Here is a 16,430-nt window from a genome sequence, read left to right on the forward strand (position 1 = left end):
GAAAACATATTTTGAAAATTTCCTTTTTAGCAAAAAACAGAACAAAACACCTCTCTGAGGAATTGTCTGCATGAGCCAAAATCCCACTCACACACCCAACCCCTGTTCTGGCATTGCCCTGTTCCGATAACACACAGGTCAAACCCCAGTTTAGGTGTAGGCAATCCATACAACATCCAACATGACCTACACCAGAACTGGTACATACCAAGGTTAATACAATTTAAAAAAAAACATTGCTCTTGTTTCTGCACCATGGCATCTGTCTGCATGGGCATCCCACTGGGCCACCCAAGGCATCTGCCATGGGTCTCTGATTCTGAAGCCAGCATGTGACCATCGTTAATCACTTTGTTCTAACCACAAAGCAAGTGACCCATGATGGAAGCAGATGTGCTGGGTGGCCCAGTGGCAGCTGCTGGGCCAAAATACTACAGACTTCTCCTGGAGTATCCTAACCAGTGCAGACAAGGCCTGAGATTATTTGCTTATCTGTTTCTTACATTAAATGTTTAGGAAAATCTTGGAAGGGTTTTGAGTGGGCAACTGTAGGAGATCAGGGAGTCACATTGCCTTTTCCCCTCTGACGATCACGGAGACCTGCAGTTGTCCATCACACTCCCAACAAAAATGTAAATGTCTGTCTCCACTGTCATCTAGGGGAATGGGAAGGCATTTTGCCACATTTTTTTGCACCTGCAGATCCATTTTAGTCCCTGGATCCTTTTTTAAAAAAAAACAACAACCAAGAAGTGATCTGAAAGTGATTTAAAGGACATGTCCAGATAACCTATTCATTTTTAAAAAGCCTCTTCTGGGCTTAAAGTAGCTCACGAGGGCAATAACATGGCAAAATTGTCCCACATGGCCCCCAGAAGATAACGGAAATGGGCATGGAGGGCTTCATGTGTCCTGCAGTCTGCACTTTGTTCACTCATTTGAAATGATGGTCTTCAAAGAATGCAGACAGAACATTATTAAGTGCTAAAGAGAATGGGAATCCTCAGCTTGTTGACGGTTCTATAAGCACACAACACTATCATTTTAGATCATAGGTGTTATTTCCACTGTTTTTCCTCTCTATTGCATTTGCCACAGTGATATCTCATTATTTTCTTTTTTGTATGATATAGGAGTTCAACTTAAGATGAAACCATCAACCAATGTGCACTGTTACATATTTATTTAAGAGTGAGGTAGATGACCTTAACCTAGTCATTCTGGGAACAAATCTACTGGAGAAAGGTTTTACAAGAGAAAACAAGCTTTCTGAACCTGCAAGTGCTGCAAAAATGACAGATCACTGAGCTCATTCACTGTGTTTGTTCCATCTCCATTTGCACTAAGAGCCTTAAAACTACAGTTACTATTTGTTTTTCATTTCAAGTTTTCTCTTCAGCGAATTCAAGAAGTGACCTCTTACTCTTACCAAGTGCTGACATGTTTAAACTTTTACACAATAATAGACATGCCTTTATAGATTCACTCTTTTGTTACAGGCACACAATGGTATGGAGACACAGTGTGAATATAACCTCAGAAATTTTAAAACATTTATCTGCCCAAGAAGGTCACGTCTTTGGTCGTTTACTGTACAGAAGGGATGCATTAAAAACACCTTTTATAGTGTAATTCTACATAGGTCTACTGGAAAGTAAATCTCACTGAAACCAAGGGAACTTGCTTCTCCCATTTAAGTGGGTATAAGGACTAATGCCCTAACAGACATGAAGCTCCTGAGGATATAGCCCACTGTTATGGTACAAATTCTGCATCTATGAGTTCCCTTATGCTTGCCATAAGGTCTAATGGAAAGGATTTGGCCAGGAAATTTTGGAAAGAGTTCTCTATTTGGGACATAGAGACTTGCTGCTAGATTAGATAATAACAGAACAAGAGACTGATAGTCTGATTTATGTTGGAATGTTGTACATATTTTCCTCATAACTGGTCCATTACTTCTTGAGTAAAGATGCACAGGATTGTTCTGTTGTGTTGTGTTGTATTTATATTAACTACTTGTGTTTTCTTATACTTAGCAATTGTATTGTATTTTATTCCTTTTCATTGCTGTCGGCAGCCCTGAGTGGTGCAGGTAGGACATAAACTTTCTGATCAACTAATTAGTTATCTAATAAGAACACAAAGTAAGAGCACACTTACGTTGCTAGAAAGTCCCACTGTATATAACAGGACTTACTATGGGGAGTATAGAAATAGGATGTAAGCACAGTCTATTTTCAGCCTGTGTCCATTTTGCATGTATTCATTTGTCTCAAGAATCTACACAAGAATGTGTATTTAAGTATACATTTATTCTGCATTTTCTTGAAAAATGCACACTTTCCTGTGTACTTTATTTAAATGTATGCAATCTGAAACACTCATAATGATATAGGGCAGACACCCCAGAGATGTACTGAATATATTTAAGATAGGAGGGAAAGAGAGAGAAAAGGAGGCAAAGAGAAAGCGAGCCTGTGCACAAGTGCGCAGGGAAGTGAAAATCTGCTTACTTTACAAAACGCAGGATATGAAGTTCTGACTGCACACATTTAATGAATACTAGCTCATATGAACTGCTGAGCAAAGGGAGCGTCACACTTAAATGGAAAGGGTTTTTATCAAATATGTGCTATTAGGAATATAAGCTGACCATTGTAATTGCACCACTTAAATGCTTCAAATGGAGGGTGAAATAATTATTACCTAAATAGGCTTTGTTAAACTTTTCATTTCTCAGTATTTCTGCCTGATTCAGCATCTTGCATTCACAGTTTCCCTGGGATTTACCGTCCAATAACTATTGGCTATTTCTTTTTTCTAATCACAAAGGTCATACTGATGTCCTAAGACCAACAAGGTGAATGATTACTTGACATTTATCCTGTTATAGATTACTGTATGTCCTACTGTTCCTGCATGTACCCTCATTCTCAGAGCTAAAATATCTGTCTGGAAGTCTTCTTAAGATGTTCAGGGTTTTTTTTTTAAGAACAGCACTGATAGCAGCTTTGGCAAGGAAGCACTACTGTGCTACTGGTATGGCATGTTGTAGGCTTCTTCCTTCTCCTCTGGAATACCTGGATGTTTATCTTCTCTGGTTACCCCTTCTCAGGTCCCTCTGTCTGTTGCCCCTTTCACCATCCATAGCTCTTCTTTTTGGTCCCCTTGATACTTTTTGCTGCTTCCACCCTACTTCACAGAGTTGTTGTGGGAGCCTGTAGTACTGGAGTAGTGGATGAGCAGGCATGAGAGATGGGCCTCTAAATCCCAGGTTGTGTTGGGATTTCACTGAGGTAATCAGACCAGTTGCTGATATTATTAAGTACTGATAAATAATCAGTTAAAATTGTAGTTATTTAAGTACAATGAAGGTTATGAATATACCTAGTAGCAATTATCACATTTTATATGATAGGAATATCTAAAGTGAGAGTTGTCATAGTGATTGGTGATTTGATGCAATCAGCCGGTAAATATAACCTCTCTTTTGCTTTACAAAATATAGTAATGTTGCACTGTTATAAATGTATCTTTGGAGCTGCATGTTTTTTTACTCCACTGGTTAATTAATATATATAAACTGGACTCCTACTAGTTGTGTTGGACAAAGAAAATGGAAAAACATATGTCAGTGAGCGCATCATTATCATTCTGTAGCCATGTCCAATACCCAAGGTGGGCCCACTTATAATTTAGGATTTCTAATTATAGGATTATTTAAATAATAAATAAGATCATTCATTCATTCATTCATTCATTCGATAAATGTCGGGGTCCACCTCAAGAGCCTCATCTTATTTACTCAGCATGCATTTCTTTATAATATTTTGCAGTGACCATGTGATCATCTTAGATCTAGAGTCAACACACACACAATCCAGAACCTCTGCTTATAGGTTTTCCAACCTAAAATTGTTAAAAGAAATTTTCCTTTTACAATTGCTCTCTATGCCAAGTATAAACAGAAAAGATGTGCAACTATACACCACATATTTGTTTTCAAATGATATATCTGCATGTGTAAACATGGCCTTTTATACACATTAATGTTAATCTAGCTGCAATATTTTTCTCTAGTTAGTTTCAAACTGATTTTATATTGGTATTATTTATAACTGTTGTTATATTACAAGGGAAAACTTCAGCCTAGTTTAGAATTAGGAGACCATCGCTGAAAGACTTCATATTTCTGAGAATATGACCCCCCCCCCCATTCATTTCACCTTGTCCTGAATAGGCCTTGTGTTCAGCTGTATTATGTAAGCTTTCTCTTGTAATGTTTTAGCATATCGTCCCATTTTCTGATTTGTCCCACTTTTTCTGCTTCTTTTAAAATGTCCTAGTTTCTCTGTCCTCTTCCCACTTTACCAACTTGTCTTAGCTTACTTCAGTTGCTGCAAACTGAATTCAAAGTACAAAAGTACAACAGTACTTTGCATTCAACTAGCTCAGTAGGGGTGGAAGAGGACAGGAGAGGAAGGAAACTTGCCCTTCTATAGATTCAGGCAATAGCAAACTGGTGCAACCTCTTCTAGCTTGTGTGTGCTTCCTTGTTTATAATTTTTTGCCATTTTAACCATTCTCTGACGTTACTTGACCATATATGTTCCAGTTTTCATCTGTGAAACATCGGAGAATATGCATTTCTATGTAACATTTCCCACTGACCATGTGATCAGCTTAGATTTAAAGTCAACAGATAAAAATCCAGAGTTTCCTTATGTGGCTGGGTGGCTCTGCTAATAGGTCTAATAAATGACAGATTATGGAATTTGTCACTATCTTGAGATTAAGAAAAATTGAGACACATATTTAGGGCCTACAGTTTGGACATAAGGAACTTTCATTTTCTTTAATATACAGTGCCTGCTTCAATACTCAAAATGTCACCACACAAGGCTTCCCCTGGATATTTTCTTTAAAAATGGCATCCTTGAGAGTACACACAAAATGTTGCACACAAAGTGTGCCTATACAAAATTAATTTTATGTGAAATTTCATCCCACAGAAAAATAACACTTATTTTGCTACTACGGGGGGGGGGGGGGCATCCCACTCAGAATAATAAATATGAATATTCCTCATCTTTTAATTGAAACTTGATTATATTACATACGGGTGCATCCTCCTTCTTCAAAGCCATAAAATCCATGAGCACAGTGGTCACACTTCTTTCCTCCAACACCTGGTTGACAATGGCACTGTCCAGTCTCATCACAATCAAAAGATTTCGATCCAAATGAATTACAGTTGCAGGGAACACAGCCTCTGGATGACTGTACACCAAAGGTTCCAGGCTGTCATATAGAATAGAAGGAAGTCATTTAGCAGAAATAAGAACAAGAGAGAGAGAGAGAGAGAGAGCAAGGTGAGCAAGAAATGCTGAGGACAAGGGGTAACTGAAAGTAAACCAGTGTTATATTCACTACTTTCTACTTAAGATGATGAAAATAAATAAGTACAGTAGAGTTCTTACATCTTTCTAGTCTAATGTCAGTTTCAAACAATCCCCATTTGTTTAAAAATATATATGTTTAATATGCTTTCTTTCACATGAACTCTGAAATACAAGTTCAAATGTCCAAAACTCAAATACAGAAAATTCTAACTTTCATCTCTGCATTTTTGAAATTCATTTTAATAGTTTATTTGTTATATTATATATTTCTAATGCATTTAGGGGAACATAGATGGTTTCTCTTCCCATGTTCATCGATGGAACAACTCTGTAAGTTAGGTTAGACTGAGAGTGACCTGAACATTGTCACCCAGTAAGAAGTTCATGGCTGACTAGACTTTTGGACCCGTATAAAAGTAGAGAACTAGAATCCATGCAGTAGATTTGTCCCACATCAGTATTAATGTGTATAGCTCCAAAGTGTGCCTGTTGTAGGACATGGTAATTGGAGGTTTTCAGCCCCCAAGCAAGCTTTTTAGCCTCTAGTCCAAAACATACTGCAGAAATAATCCAGTCTGAGACCACTTTAACTGCCATGGCTCAGTGCTGGATTGGAATTCTGGAAACTGTAGTTTTGTGAGACATTGAGCTTCTCTGTCAAAGAGCTCTTATGCCACAATTAAACTACAATTCCCAAGATTCCCTAGCACACAGTCAGAGCAGTTAAAGCAGTCTCAAACTGGATTATTTCAGCAGTGTGTTTTGAACCTCTGAGTTATTAACCCATAGGTCTCATACACAGGCTTTGCAAGCAGGCTATATGTGGGAAGGATGGGGAAAGTTGTGGTCCTGATTTCCAGACTTGATTGCATCCACAGAGTTTCTCTGACCATTATTTTGTGAGTCGCCTTAGGGTCCCTTTTTTGGGAGAAAGGCAGTATAAAAATGAAATAAATAAATAAATAAATAAATATTGTTCCACAGATAAATTTTAACACTGAAATCTGATCCATAAATGCAGACTACTTCAGCATGATACCAGCTTGGGATGTTTGGAAATCAAGTCCAGAGTCTGAGGTTACTCTGCCATGCAAAGCCATATAAAAACAAAACATACGCAAGTCATTATACACACACACACACACACACACACACACACTTCTGTATACTGTGATGATTACTACAGCTTCACGCTCGTTTAGAAGAGAACCTCCACTCATGCATTTAAACACTAAGGTTTAATTACATAAGAATCCTACTTAGTATTTTTCTCAACATGCAAAACAACAAAAGCTAAAAACAGGCACAAAGGAAATTCCTCAACAATCATTCAGAATAACATAATAAATTTAAGTACAATTTGCATCCAACTTTTCTTTAAATAAACAGACTGATATAAGCTGTAAATCCTGCTTTTAAGAAAAAAGAGAGTATAAATTTCCTTTTAGATTTAAGCTACCTGTATTTGACAAATGGACAGTTATGTGAACAATTATGGCAGTGGCTGTAGTTCTTTTAGAAAAATAATTCTGAATTCACATGTCTACAAAATATAACAATATTTTATTCATTATTTTCCTATGACAAGGCTAAGTAATAGCATAAATGTGCTAGATACATACCTGTAGTTTTGAATTACTGCTCAGATAGCTTGATAAAATCAAAATTGAAGAATCCTAGACTTGGAAGGTACTGCAAAGACTATCCAGTCCAATCTCTTCCACACACAACTAAAGCACTCCTGAAAGACACTCATCCAATCTCTTGAAAGACCTCCAAAGATGGAGAGTCTACCACCTTCTGAGGCAATCTAGTCCACTCCTGAACCAGCTTTTACAGGGTTTTTTTTTTAAAGGCTCTTGCTAGTTTAGTAAGTTTATGTGGAATTTCTTTTCTTCTAATTTGAAACCACTGGCTTGGATGAATCTAAGGGGTTGGTGTGACAGACCTGAGAAGAAAGGCTGTCAATGCCTAATGTGCTCCTTTTTGAAAGCCGGAAGAATACTGATTTTGTGGCGTAATAGTGCTATTATACTGTAGTGTGAATTGGCCCCAGTTTACAGATATATGCATATCACAGTGCAGTAGGAGGGATCCTGAACTCAAAGAGAAGCCTGTACTTCAATGAAAGCTTTGTTGTTGTTGTTGTTAGCTGCCCTTGAGTCAGTTCCCATTCATGGCGACCCTGTGGATGAGACATCTCCAGGAGTCCCTATCCTCCACTGCTTTGCCCAGATCCTGAAAGCCTGTGCCCATAACCTCCTTGATCGAGTCCATCTGGTTTGTGGTCTTCCTCTCTTTTTTCTACCCTCAACCTTTCCTAGCATTATTGGGTTTGTTTTTTTTAGTGATCTGTGCCTTCTCATTTTGTGGCCAAAGTACAATAGTCTCAACTTGATCATCGTAACTTCAAAGGAGAGCCCTGGTCTGATCTGTTCAAGAACCCATTTGTTTGTTTTCTTGGCTGTCTATGGGAACCTAAGTACTCTTCTCCATCACCACATTTCAAATAAGTTGATTTTCTTTCTGTCTTCTTCCTTCACTGTCCAGCAATCATATCTGTACATGGTAATTGGGAATACACTGGCTTGAACAATTCTGACTTTAGTGCTCAGTTGTATGTCTTTGCTCTTCAGTCTTTGCTGCTTTTCCACTTCTTTCATAGCTGCCCTTCCCATTCCTAGTCTTCTTCTTACTTCTTGACTGCAGTCTCCATTCTGGTCAATGTTTGATTCTTTCTTTATCTATTTCAATTTCCTCATGATCTAGATTGAATTTGTGTATTTCTTCTGTGGACATTATTTTTATCTCTTTATCTTCAGCATCAGATCTACCTTTGCACTTTCATCTTTGACCTTCCTTATTAGCTGTTTGAATTCCTGAATGTCTTCTGCTAATATTATGGTGTTGTCCACATATCTTAGGTTGTTAATGTTGTTTTCTCCCATCTTCACTCCTCCTTTTTCTGATTCTAATTCTGCTTTTCTTATTATTTTTTCAGAATATAAATTAAACAAGTAGGGTGATAGGATGCAGCCTTGCCTCACCCCTTTGCCTGTTGGTAACCACTCAGTTTCCCCAAATTCTGTTCTGATGGTGGCCTCCTGTCCTTGGTACAGATTCCTCATCAGGATTATCACACATAGTGGTACATCCATGTCTTTGAGTGCATTCCATAATTTGTTGGAATTCTTTGGTGCACTCCATCACATGTGTGGAATGTGGTCCCTAGTGCTCCTTCCTTTTCTGAATCCTGCTTGCACCTCTTTCCATGTATGTTTGGAGTCTATGCTGCAGAATTTTGAGCATTATTTTGCTTGCATGTGAGAATGGTGCTATTGTTCTATAGTTGCTGCAGTCTTTTGTATCTCCTTTCTTGTGGATCGGTATGTATACTGAGTGTTTCTAGTCTGTTGGCCACCTCTTTGTTTTCCATATTTGTTGGCATATTTCAGTTAGCACTAAAGTTGCATCTGTCTGTAGGCAATGTAGAAGTTCAACTGGGTTATCATCTGTTCCTGGTGATTTCTTTTTTCCATTTCCTTTATTGCAGATTCCACTTCACTGCTTAGAATTTGGGGTTCGTCTTCCTATAGCTCCTCATTCCCTCCCTCCCTTTCCGCATTCAGTACAAGCTCCTGCTGTCGACGTTTAAAGCCCTCCATGGGCTGGCCCCCCATTACTTATCAGATCTTATTTCTCCTCACCTTCCCACTAGGGCCCTCCGTTCTGGTAGTCAAGGTCTGTTGTCACAGCCCAGGATTTCCTCTGCCCCATCTCGGATTCGCCCCTTTTCACTCGCTGCCCCTCACTCCTGGAACCTTCTTCCCCCGCGAACAAGAGCCATCACTTCTTTAACCAGCTTCAAAACGGAGTTGAAGACCATTCTGTTCAGGGCAGCGTTCCCAGGCATTGCATAATTGTCACTTGCTATTTGATGTTCTTTTCTTCCCTGTTTTATTGAATCATTTCCTGTATTGCTATGTATTTTATATGTATTATCCTACTAGAGATGCCCCCTCCCCACCCCCACTCCCTTTGTGTCATTTCTTTTTAGATTGTAAGCCTGAGGGCAGGGATCTGTCCAATTAAAAAGATTGTATGTACAGCGCTGTGTAAATTTACAGCGCTTTATAAATAAAGGTTAATAATAAATAATAATAAAAATTCATTCCCTCATCTCTTTTATATAATTCTTCTGTATATTGCCTCCAGTGTCTTTTTATTTCTTCTGGTTCCTGTATTTCCTTTTTCTCTCTCCATAAAGCATCCCTGCCCTTGGTTTGAACTTGGCTTTAATTTCTCGGATTTTTTGATAGAAGTCTCTCGTTTTATCGTTTTCTTCTATTTCTCTGCCTTGGTCATTGTAGTATTATCCCTCCTTATCCCTGCGTGTTTGACATTGGACAGTTGCGTTCATACTTCTGGCTTTGTTCCTATCTCCCTTTGCTTTTGCTTTTCTTCTTTCTTTTATTGCATGAAGTGTTTTATCTGTCATGCATTGTTTCTTATCTTTCTTTTTGGCCACTGTTAGTGTTTTCTTGCATTCATCCTTAATTATGTCTTTGACTTCTGTCCACAGTTCTTCAAGTTCCCGGTTGATCATACTCAATAGTTCAAATCTATTTCTTACATTGTCTTTGAATTTATCTGAAATGTTATTCAGGTCATATTTTGGTATAATGATGGTTTTTGCTTTCTTTTTCATCTTAATTCTTATTTTTGTTATGAGCAGTTTGTAGTCTGTGGCACAATCAGCTCCTGGTCTGGTTTTGGCCACAAGGATAGAGCTTCTCCGTCTTCTATTTCCAATAATGTAGTCTATTTGGTTTTTGTGATTACCATCTGGTGATATCCAGGTGTATAGTCTCATATCTCATTGTATGATGCAGGTATTTGCAATAAATAAATTGTTGGCCTCACAGAATTCTATCAGATGCTCTCCTGCTTTATTTCTTGTTCCTAATCCAAATCTTACTACTTTTTTAATTCTTCTTTGTTGCCAACTTTAGCATTCAAGTCTCCAATGATTAGTTTAACATCTTGTGATGGTGTGTAATCAATTTCTTCCTGGACTGTATCACATAATCTCTCAATTTCCTCATCATCTGCATCTGTGGTTGGTGCATAAAAACTATTTGCAATTAAATGCCTTACATATATATTATATACTGTACCAGGCAAGTTTTGAAGTGTTTATTCTTTTTATTTCTATGGCAAAATTCATCTTATGGTAATAACTTTATGAAGCCAACCAGAAAAGCATAGCACTTCTTTCTATTACTTTTAGCTACACTGTTAATATGGTGTCACACAAGGCAGGCACATGCCTAAATGGAATACATGCTTTGTTGTGCATGGTCTTCTGTTTACCAAGGAAGCAGGTCTGAAAGCACCTCTTGGGCACCCGCTTGCACTGGGGAAACCCCATCTCTGTGGAGGTGCTCTGACTTGCTGAGCAGTTGATGGGTTCTCCTTCTGGATGTACACCTGCCTGCTCAGGTCACATCGTTTACCTGCAAATCCTGATTTGCAGATACATCTCCCTGACATATCACAGTTCAGTGACATGGATCCTTGGGGACTGCAGCTACATGGTATACAGAACAGCTTGTCTGGTGCCCAGAAGTAATTGGGCTTTGGTAGAGAAAGAAGGGAGAAAACAGTATTAAAAAGCCAAGCTAGACGAGAAAAGTCAAAATAATAAATACAGAATAAAAGAAAGAAAGTAGCATATGAAAAGCTGCTGTACACCAAGGTCATGATCCTATTGGCAAGTTTAATCTCTTTGAGTAGGAGGCAGGCCCATGGTAGATAGCAGTGCAGCAGCAGAGGTCAAGTGTTTATAGGCTCTGTGATGACAATGGTGAAGAGGCCAACAACCAAAGCCATCTCCCTCAGGAGAAAAAGCTATCCTGCCAACTCTATGCTGCTTCAGTGATGGCAGGGCAGCTTTCCCTCCTGAGGGAGATGGCCTTTGCTCCATCTACCACCAGAAATACTCACTTCTTAGAAGAAGCTGTACATTTTTGGCATATTTCACCAACAGGATTCTGGACCAAATCACTGGATTTTGGGCTGAACAGATATCAATACAGAATTAAAATGCACAAAATAATTCAAGTTTAAAATGATATAAATGCAATGGCTTTTTGTTTTACAAAAGAAAAATTGGCAAAGGCATAGTTTTTATTTAAATATGCTTAAAACTCAAGCAATCTTTCCTGCAAATTAAAGGCAATAAGGTTCCACAACTGATAACTCATTCCCATCACAGGGGAATTCAAATATGAAAACATTTAGAATATCATTTGGATAAAAGGCAACATCTTTATGTCTAGATAAAAGTGGATTGGGGCCTCCAGCCATTTTGACTTGAACACACACACACACCACATTCAGTCTTCCCCCCCACACACAGTGCTGAAAGGTGACCCTTTAAAAAAAGTGTTAAATATCAGTTGCATATATTCATTTCAGTTGTGAAAAATAGGTAAACTCTTTTAAGTGAAAATAGCATGTCCTATTTAGTCCAAGAATTTTCCTAGAAACCCTTATAAAATAATACTTAATCTCTATAGGCTAAGGAGCACAAGGAGTGCACATCTTGTGACTGGACAGTGCCCCCCCTTGAGGCTTCAAGCTGTTGTGTGCTTACTCACGAGGCAGCCTTGGGCTTTGTGGGGGTGGTAGCAGCACCTAGCTACCAGGTGTACGTTCTATGTGCTCCCTCCTCCTGAAGATTGAGAGTGTTGTGTGAATGTGCATGTGGCAGTTCTGGATTTTAGAAGAGGGAAGTAGCAGCACTTGGCTGCCAGATGCACATTCTGTGTACTCCCCTCTCCCCCCCCCCACTACTGAAGATGTGATGTGCAGACTTCAAGGGTGCAGCAGCACACAGCCACCAGGTGCTCATTCTGTGTGCTTCCCACTCCTACAGCTTGAGTCTGTTGTGTTAATGTGCGTAAGACAGTCTTGGACTTCCATAGAGTGAGTGCTGCTGGTGGAAGTCTGGCTGCCAGGCATGCATTGTGCATACACATCTCCTCCAAGGAGCCAACAAGCTGCCCACTTCACAAGCCCAAAGAATGCACACTTGGTGACCAGGTCTTGCCACCTCTTCCACTGCTGCCCATTGATTCATGGTTTTTCACCACTAACCCCCATGCATGTGGAGGGCTGACTGTACCACCAAGAAAATGCCATCTAAATCAAGAGTTCTTTTATAATAAATAGGAAATGTGATGAAGCAGAAATTCATGAAACAATTCCTTGCGGCTTACCTTACATTTATCACATTGGCGCCCCACAACATTAGGTTTGCAGTCACATTGTCCTGTCTTAGAGTTACAGGTCACTGAAAATGAGCCATTGACATTGCAATGGCAAGCTACAGACAAAGAAGAACAGATGTCATCCTAATGTTGGTAGCACATGAAATGTATATAAAACAAAATGAAAACAAAATGCTATAAATGCTTTCTAAGGAAACTCTAAAATAGCCACCTTTTGCAGCCAATCACACTAAAAAGTACAAACCATCTATCTCTCTTAGCATGTTAAATTAGTTCATATATATTAAAAGGAAAATACAGACAGTCAACTCCTGGGGTATTGAACTGTATATAAAGTGCAATTTACTTTTTGATATGAGACAAAGGCCTGTTACAGACTGCCAAAATAAAGCTGCTTCGGGTCTCTTTGGAGGTATGCTATTTAAATGATGCATGGGTCCTAAGAGTCTGGAGGTCGCACCAGAGCCACACTCCATTCCTAAGCACTGGAGTGCAGCTTTGGTGCAGCTTCCAGATTCTTAGGACCCATGCATCATTTAAACAGCATACCTCCAAAGAGACCTGAAGCAGCTTTATTTTGGCAGTCTGTAACAGGCCAAAATCAGCCAGCTTTGCCTGGTTTACCAGCTGCATTCTCCATCTTTAGTTGTTACAAATCTTATAAGCCCCCAAAAGCTCTGATATCATGAGAAAGAATTAGGAGAAACTCTCTCTTCTCCCATTTCTAACTATAACCAACATGCTATAGCTTCTTTTGCATTAACTGCTAGATAAGAAAAGAAAAATATAAACTAATTTGAGATCTGGTGCTGGAGAAGAGTGATGAGGGTACCATGGACAGCCAAAAAGACAAACAAATGGATCCTAGAACACATCAAGCCTGAACTCTTCCTGGAAGCCGAGATGAGTAAATTGAGGCTGTCATATTTTGGCCACATTACGAGAAGGTATGACTCATTAGGAAAGACAATAATGGTGGGAAAAGGTAGAAAGTAGTACAAAGAGAGGAAGACTGCATGCCACATGGATAGACTAAATCAGAGATGTCACCAATAGACAGGATGTCATATTTCCCAATTTCTACAGAAACCCTGGTTGGAGAAGACTGATTTAAAATGCTAAAATAGTTCACTATTGAATACACCATTAAAAAGTTCAATATTCATGAATTCAGACAATGTTTAATACATATTAGTATCAATGGTGGGGCAGGGAGGGAATATGTAAGAGTGGATTTTCTAGAGAAGTATCAGTGCCACTGGAATGTGGGATTTAGCCCAACAACATTGTTCAAGGGATTCAGCACTAGATTGCACTTTAATAGCCCTAGATTGCACAATTATAGACACAAATGCTATGGTGAATTCTGAAATTTTGAAATCTATGGACCAGTATGTTGCAAAGGCTCTGAACGCAGCTGAATCCTAGGACATTTTTAGTGAACAGTGAGTGCTCCCTATAAAAATACACTCTTAGACAACTTAAGAATGCCCTCAATTATAGAGAATTGAGAATGCCCTCAGTTATAGAGAAACCATCATTAGGGCTTTACTTTTTAAAAAACTCTATTGTAGATCATTTCATCTTCAACTGCATTATACACCAAACTGTGATGTTCCTATAAATAAAAATCACTTCTCAAATATAAGTCAAACAGATCTGAGATGCAGGTTTGACACCTTTATTTTACTTTATTTTAAGAAATAACAACATTTAAGAATGTGCACTGGTGACAAAATCCTGCTGTCATCTGAATCGGCTAATGCAAATGAAGCTGCCAGTGTTGGAAAGGAAGAAAAGAAAAGAAAAAAGAGATTTCCAAGTGTAATTTGAGAGCAAGATTTCTGCTTTGCAAGTTTCCAATCCTGAATCTGGTACTTTAATGAACACCAAGATTTGAATGCAACAAAATAAAGACACTGTCCCTCTTATTTCACAGCTTCAGGGCAAGCTTCATGGAAGCCTGCCCAAGAAATATGCAGAAGAGAAAATTTAGTCATGATAGGGAAAAAATAAAGATGAGGTAACTGCAAACATGAGGATGTGAATATATTGAAAAGGTTCTGCTGTCAATTCTGAAAATGACAAAAAGCAAAGAATCTAAGTATACATTAAATATCTATCTATCTTTAATGTCTTTTTAAATTATATGTTTTCAGTCCAGATACAGCCCCCATACCATACATCTGTCTGCTGGGGAAATGTTCAAAGCTCCATCCATGTCAATGTCTCCAGGAGAGAAACAGAGAGTTGGGAGCTGCAATTTCACTCATAGTTTGATTTTTCAGATCCATGGCTTTTTAAATGACATCTTTAAAGAACAAGTCATGAGGCATCATACCAGTGAATTATTAATCATCTCTGATGCAGGTTCTGAATACAGAATCAGAAAGGATCCTAAATGTACAAAAAAGGTCATGAAAACTATTTCATGGAAAGATTTCCAGTGCACTCCTATTATACAAGTCACAAATGATGAATAATTGTGTGGAGGTCCTGTTTTATGAAATCTCTTCTTTTAACCAGCATTGATATGCTTCTGGTTGAATAAGGCAACCTGAGTATTAGGGCAGCACAGAAAATGCTAGACTGTGCCTTACCCATGATATTGTTGAGGTTAAAATTGTTAATCATCTGCTTCCCAACATTTCTTTTTGTGTGCAGCACTTATCTGCTTGCATTTGATATTCTGAAATTTGTGTACCTCTAGTGTTTATTGTTCTCTTTATTTGGGCAAGACTTTAAAGCAGGAATGGATAACTGTGGCAGATATGAGATCCAATTTTGTTGTCCAGAACCCTTTAAGGTCTGGCAATACTGCCAAAAATCCTTTAAAAAGAGAAAGAATCAAAAGTGGCTAGAAGTTACTTTGAAAAAATGTTAGAGTGCTTTTGATGGGGTGTGTGTGTGAGTCTATTTAAAGACTAAATGCCACAGCTGCAGGCTTCCATGTGGCCATGTTCTGGAAGAGTTTATTCCTGACATTTCACCAGCATCTGTGACTGGCATCTTCAGAGAATTCTGGCATGGAAGTGAGTATGGTATATATACTGTGTGACCCTTGGTTGAGAAGAAGTGATGTACATATTAATCTCTGTGTTGGTCTGTTGTTGAATGGCAAGGCCTCATGGTGGGAGGATATATGAGGAGGATTGGATCACTAATGAAATAGATACAAATCCCCCTCACATATCCTCCCATCCTGAGGCCTTGCCATTCAACAACAGACCAACACGGAGATTAACATGTAAATCACTTTCTCTCAACCAGGGGTCAGACAATATATATATCCCACTGACTTCCATGCCAGCATTCTCTGTAGATGCCAGCCACAGATGCCAGTGAAACATCCGGAATAAATTCTTCCAAGACATGGCCACATATCCCCAAAAAACCACAAAAACTATGAGTTTATGTCACCTTCCTACATTTCATTTTCTAAAGGGAACTATCTTGTATTTGATGGCATCCTCAACTCTTCTTAATAATTATGCTGGTGTCTTATTAGACATAATGGTATATTTTCTATGCTATATAGTCCAGCTGAGCATCTGTTGTGGTCATTCCTTCTGGAAAGATTTGATCTTCATGACTTTCCATTTCAAGTTCATTTTCACCAGGCCTTGTTTATGCTGGCCAAGATCCTATATCACAGACATAGTTATGAATATGTAACTACATGTCACAGAGAATGATATATAATTATGTACTCACAGCTATATCTGCTCAT

The 16,430-nt window shown here is 38.6% G+C and overlaps 1 protein-coding gene across 1 annotated transcript in view; it reads right to left on the bottom strand.

The window, feature by feature from the left end:
• Positions 1-16,430, bottom strand: part of LAMA2 (laminin subunit alpha 2) — a 590,097-nt gene that overhangs the window by 200,086 nt on the left and 373,581 nt on the right. The window contains 2 exon segments of the mRNA XM_042456962.1: positions 5,124-5,304; positions 12,689-12,795. Of these exon segments, the coding sequence (XP_042312896.1) occupies positions 5,124-5,304; positions 12,689-12,795 (288 nt within the window).

This window comes from Sceloporus undulatus, chromosome 1 (genome assembly GCF_019175285.1).
Source record: "Sceloporus undulatus isolate JIND9_A2432 ecotype Alabama chromosome 1, SceUnd_v1.1, whole genome shotgun sequence".
In the NCBI taxonomy this organism is placed as follows: Eukaryota; Metazoa; Chordata; class Lepidosauria; order Squamata; family Phrynosomatidae; genus Sceloporus; species Sceloporus undulatus.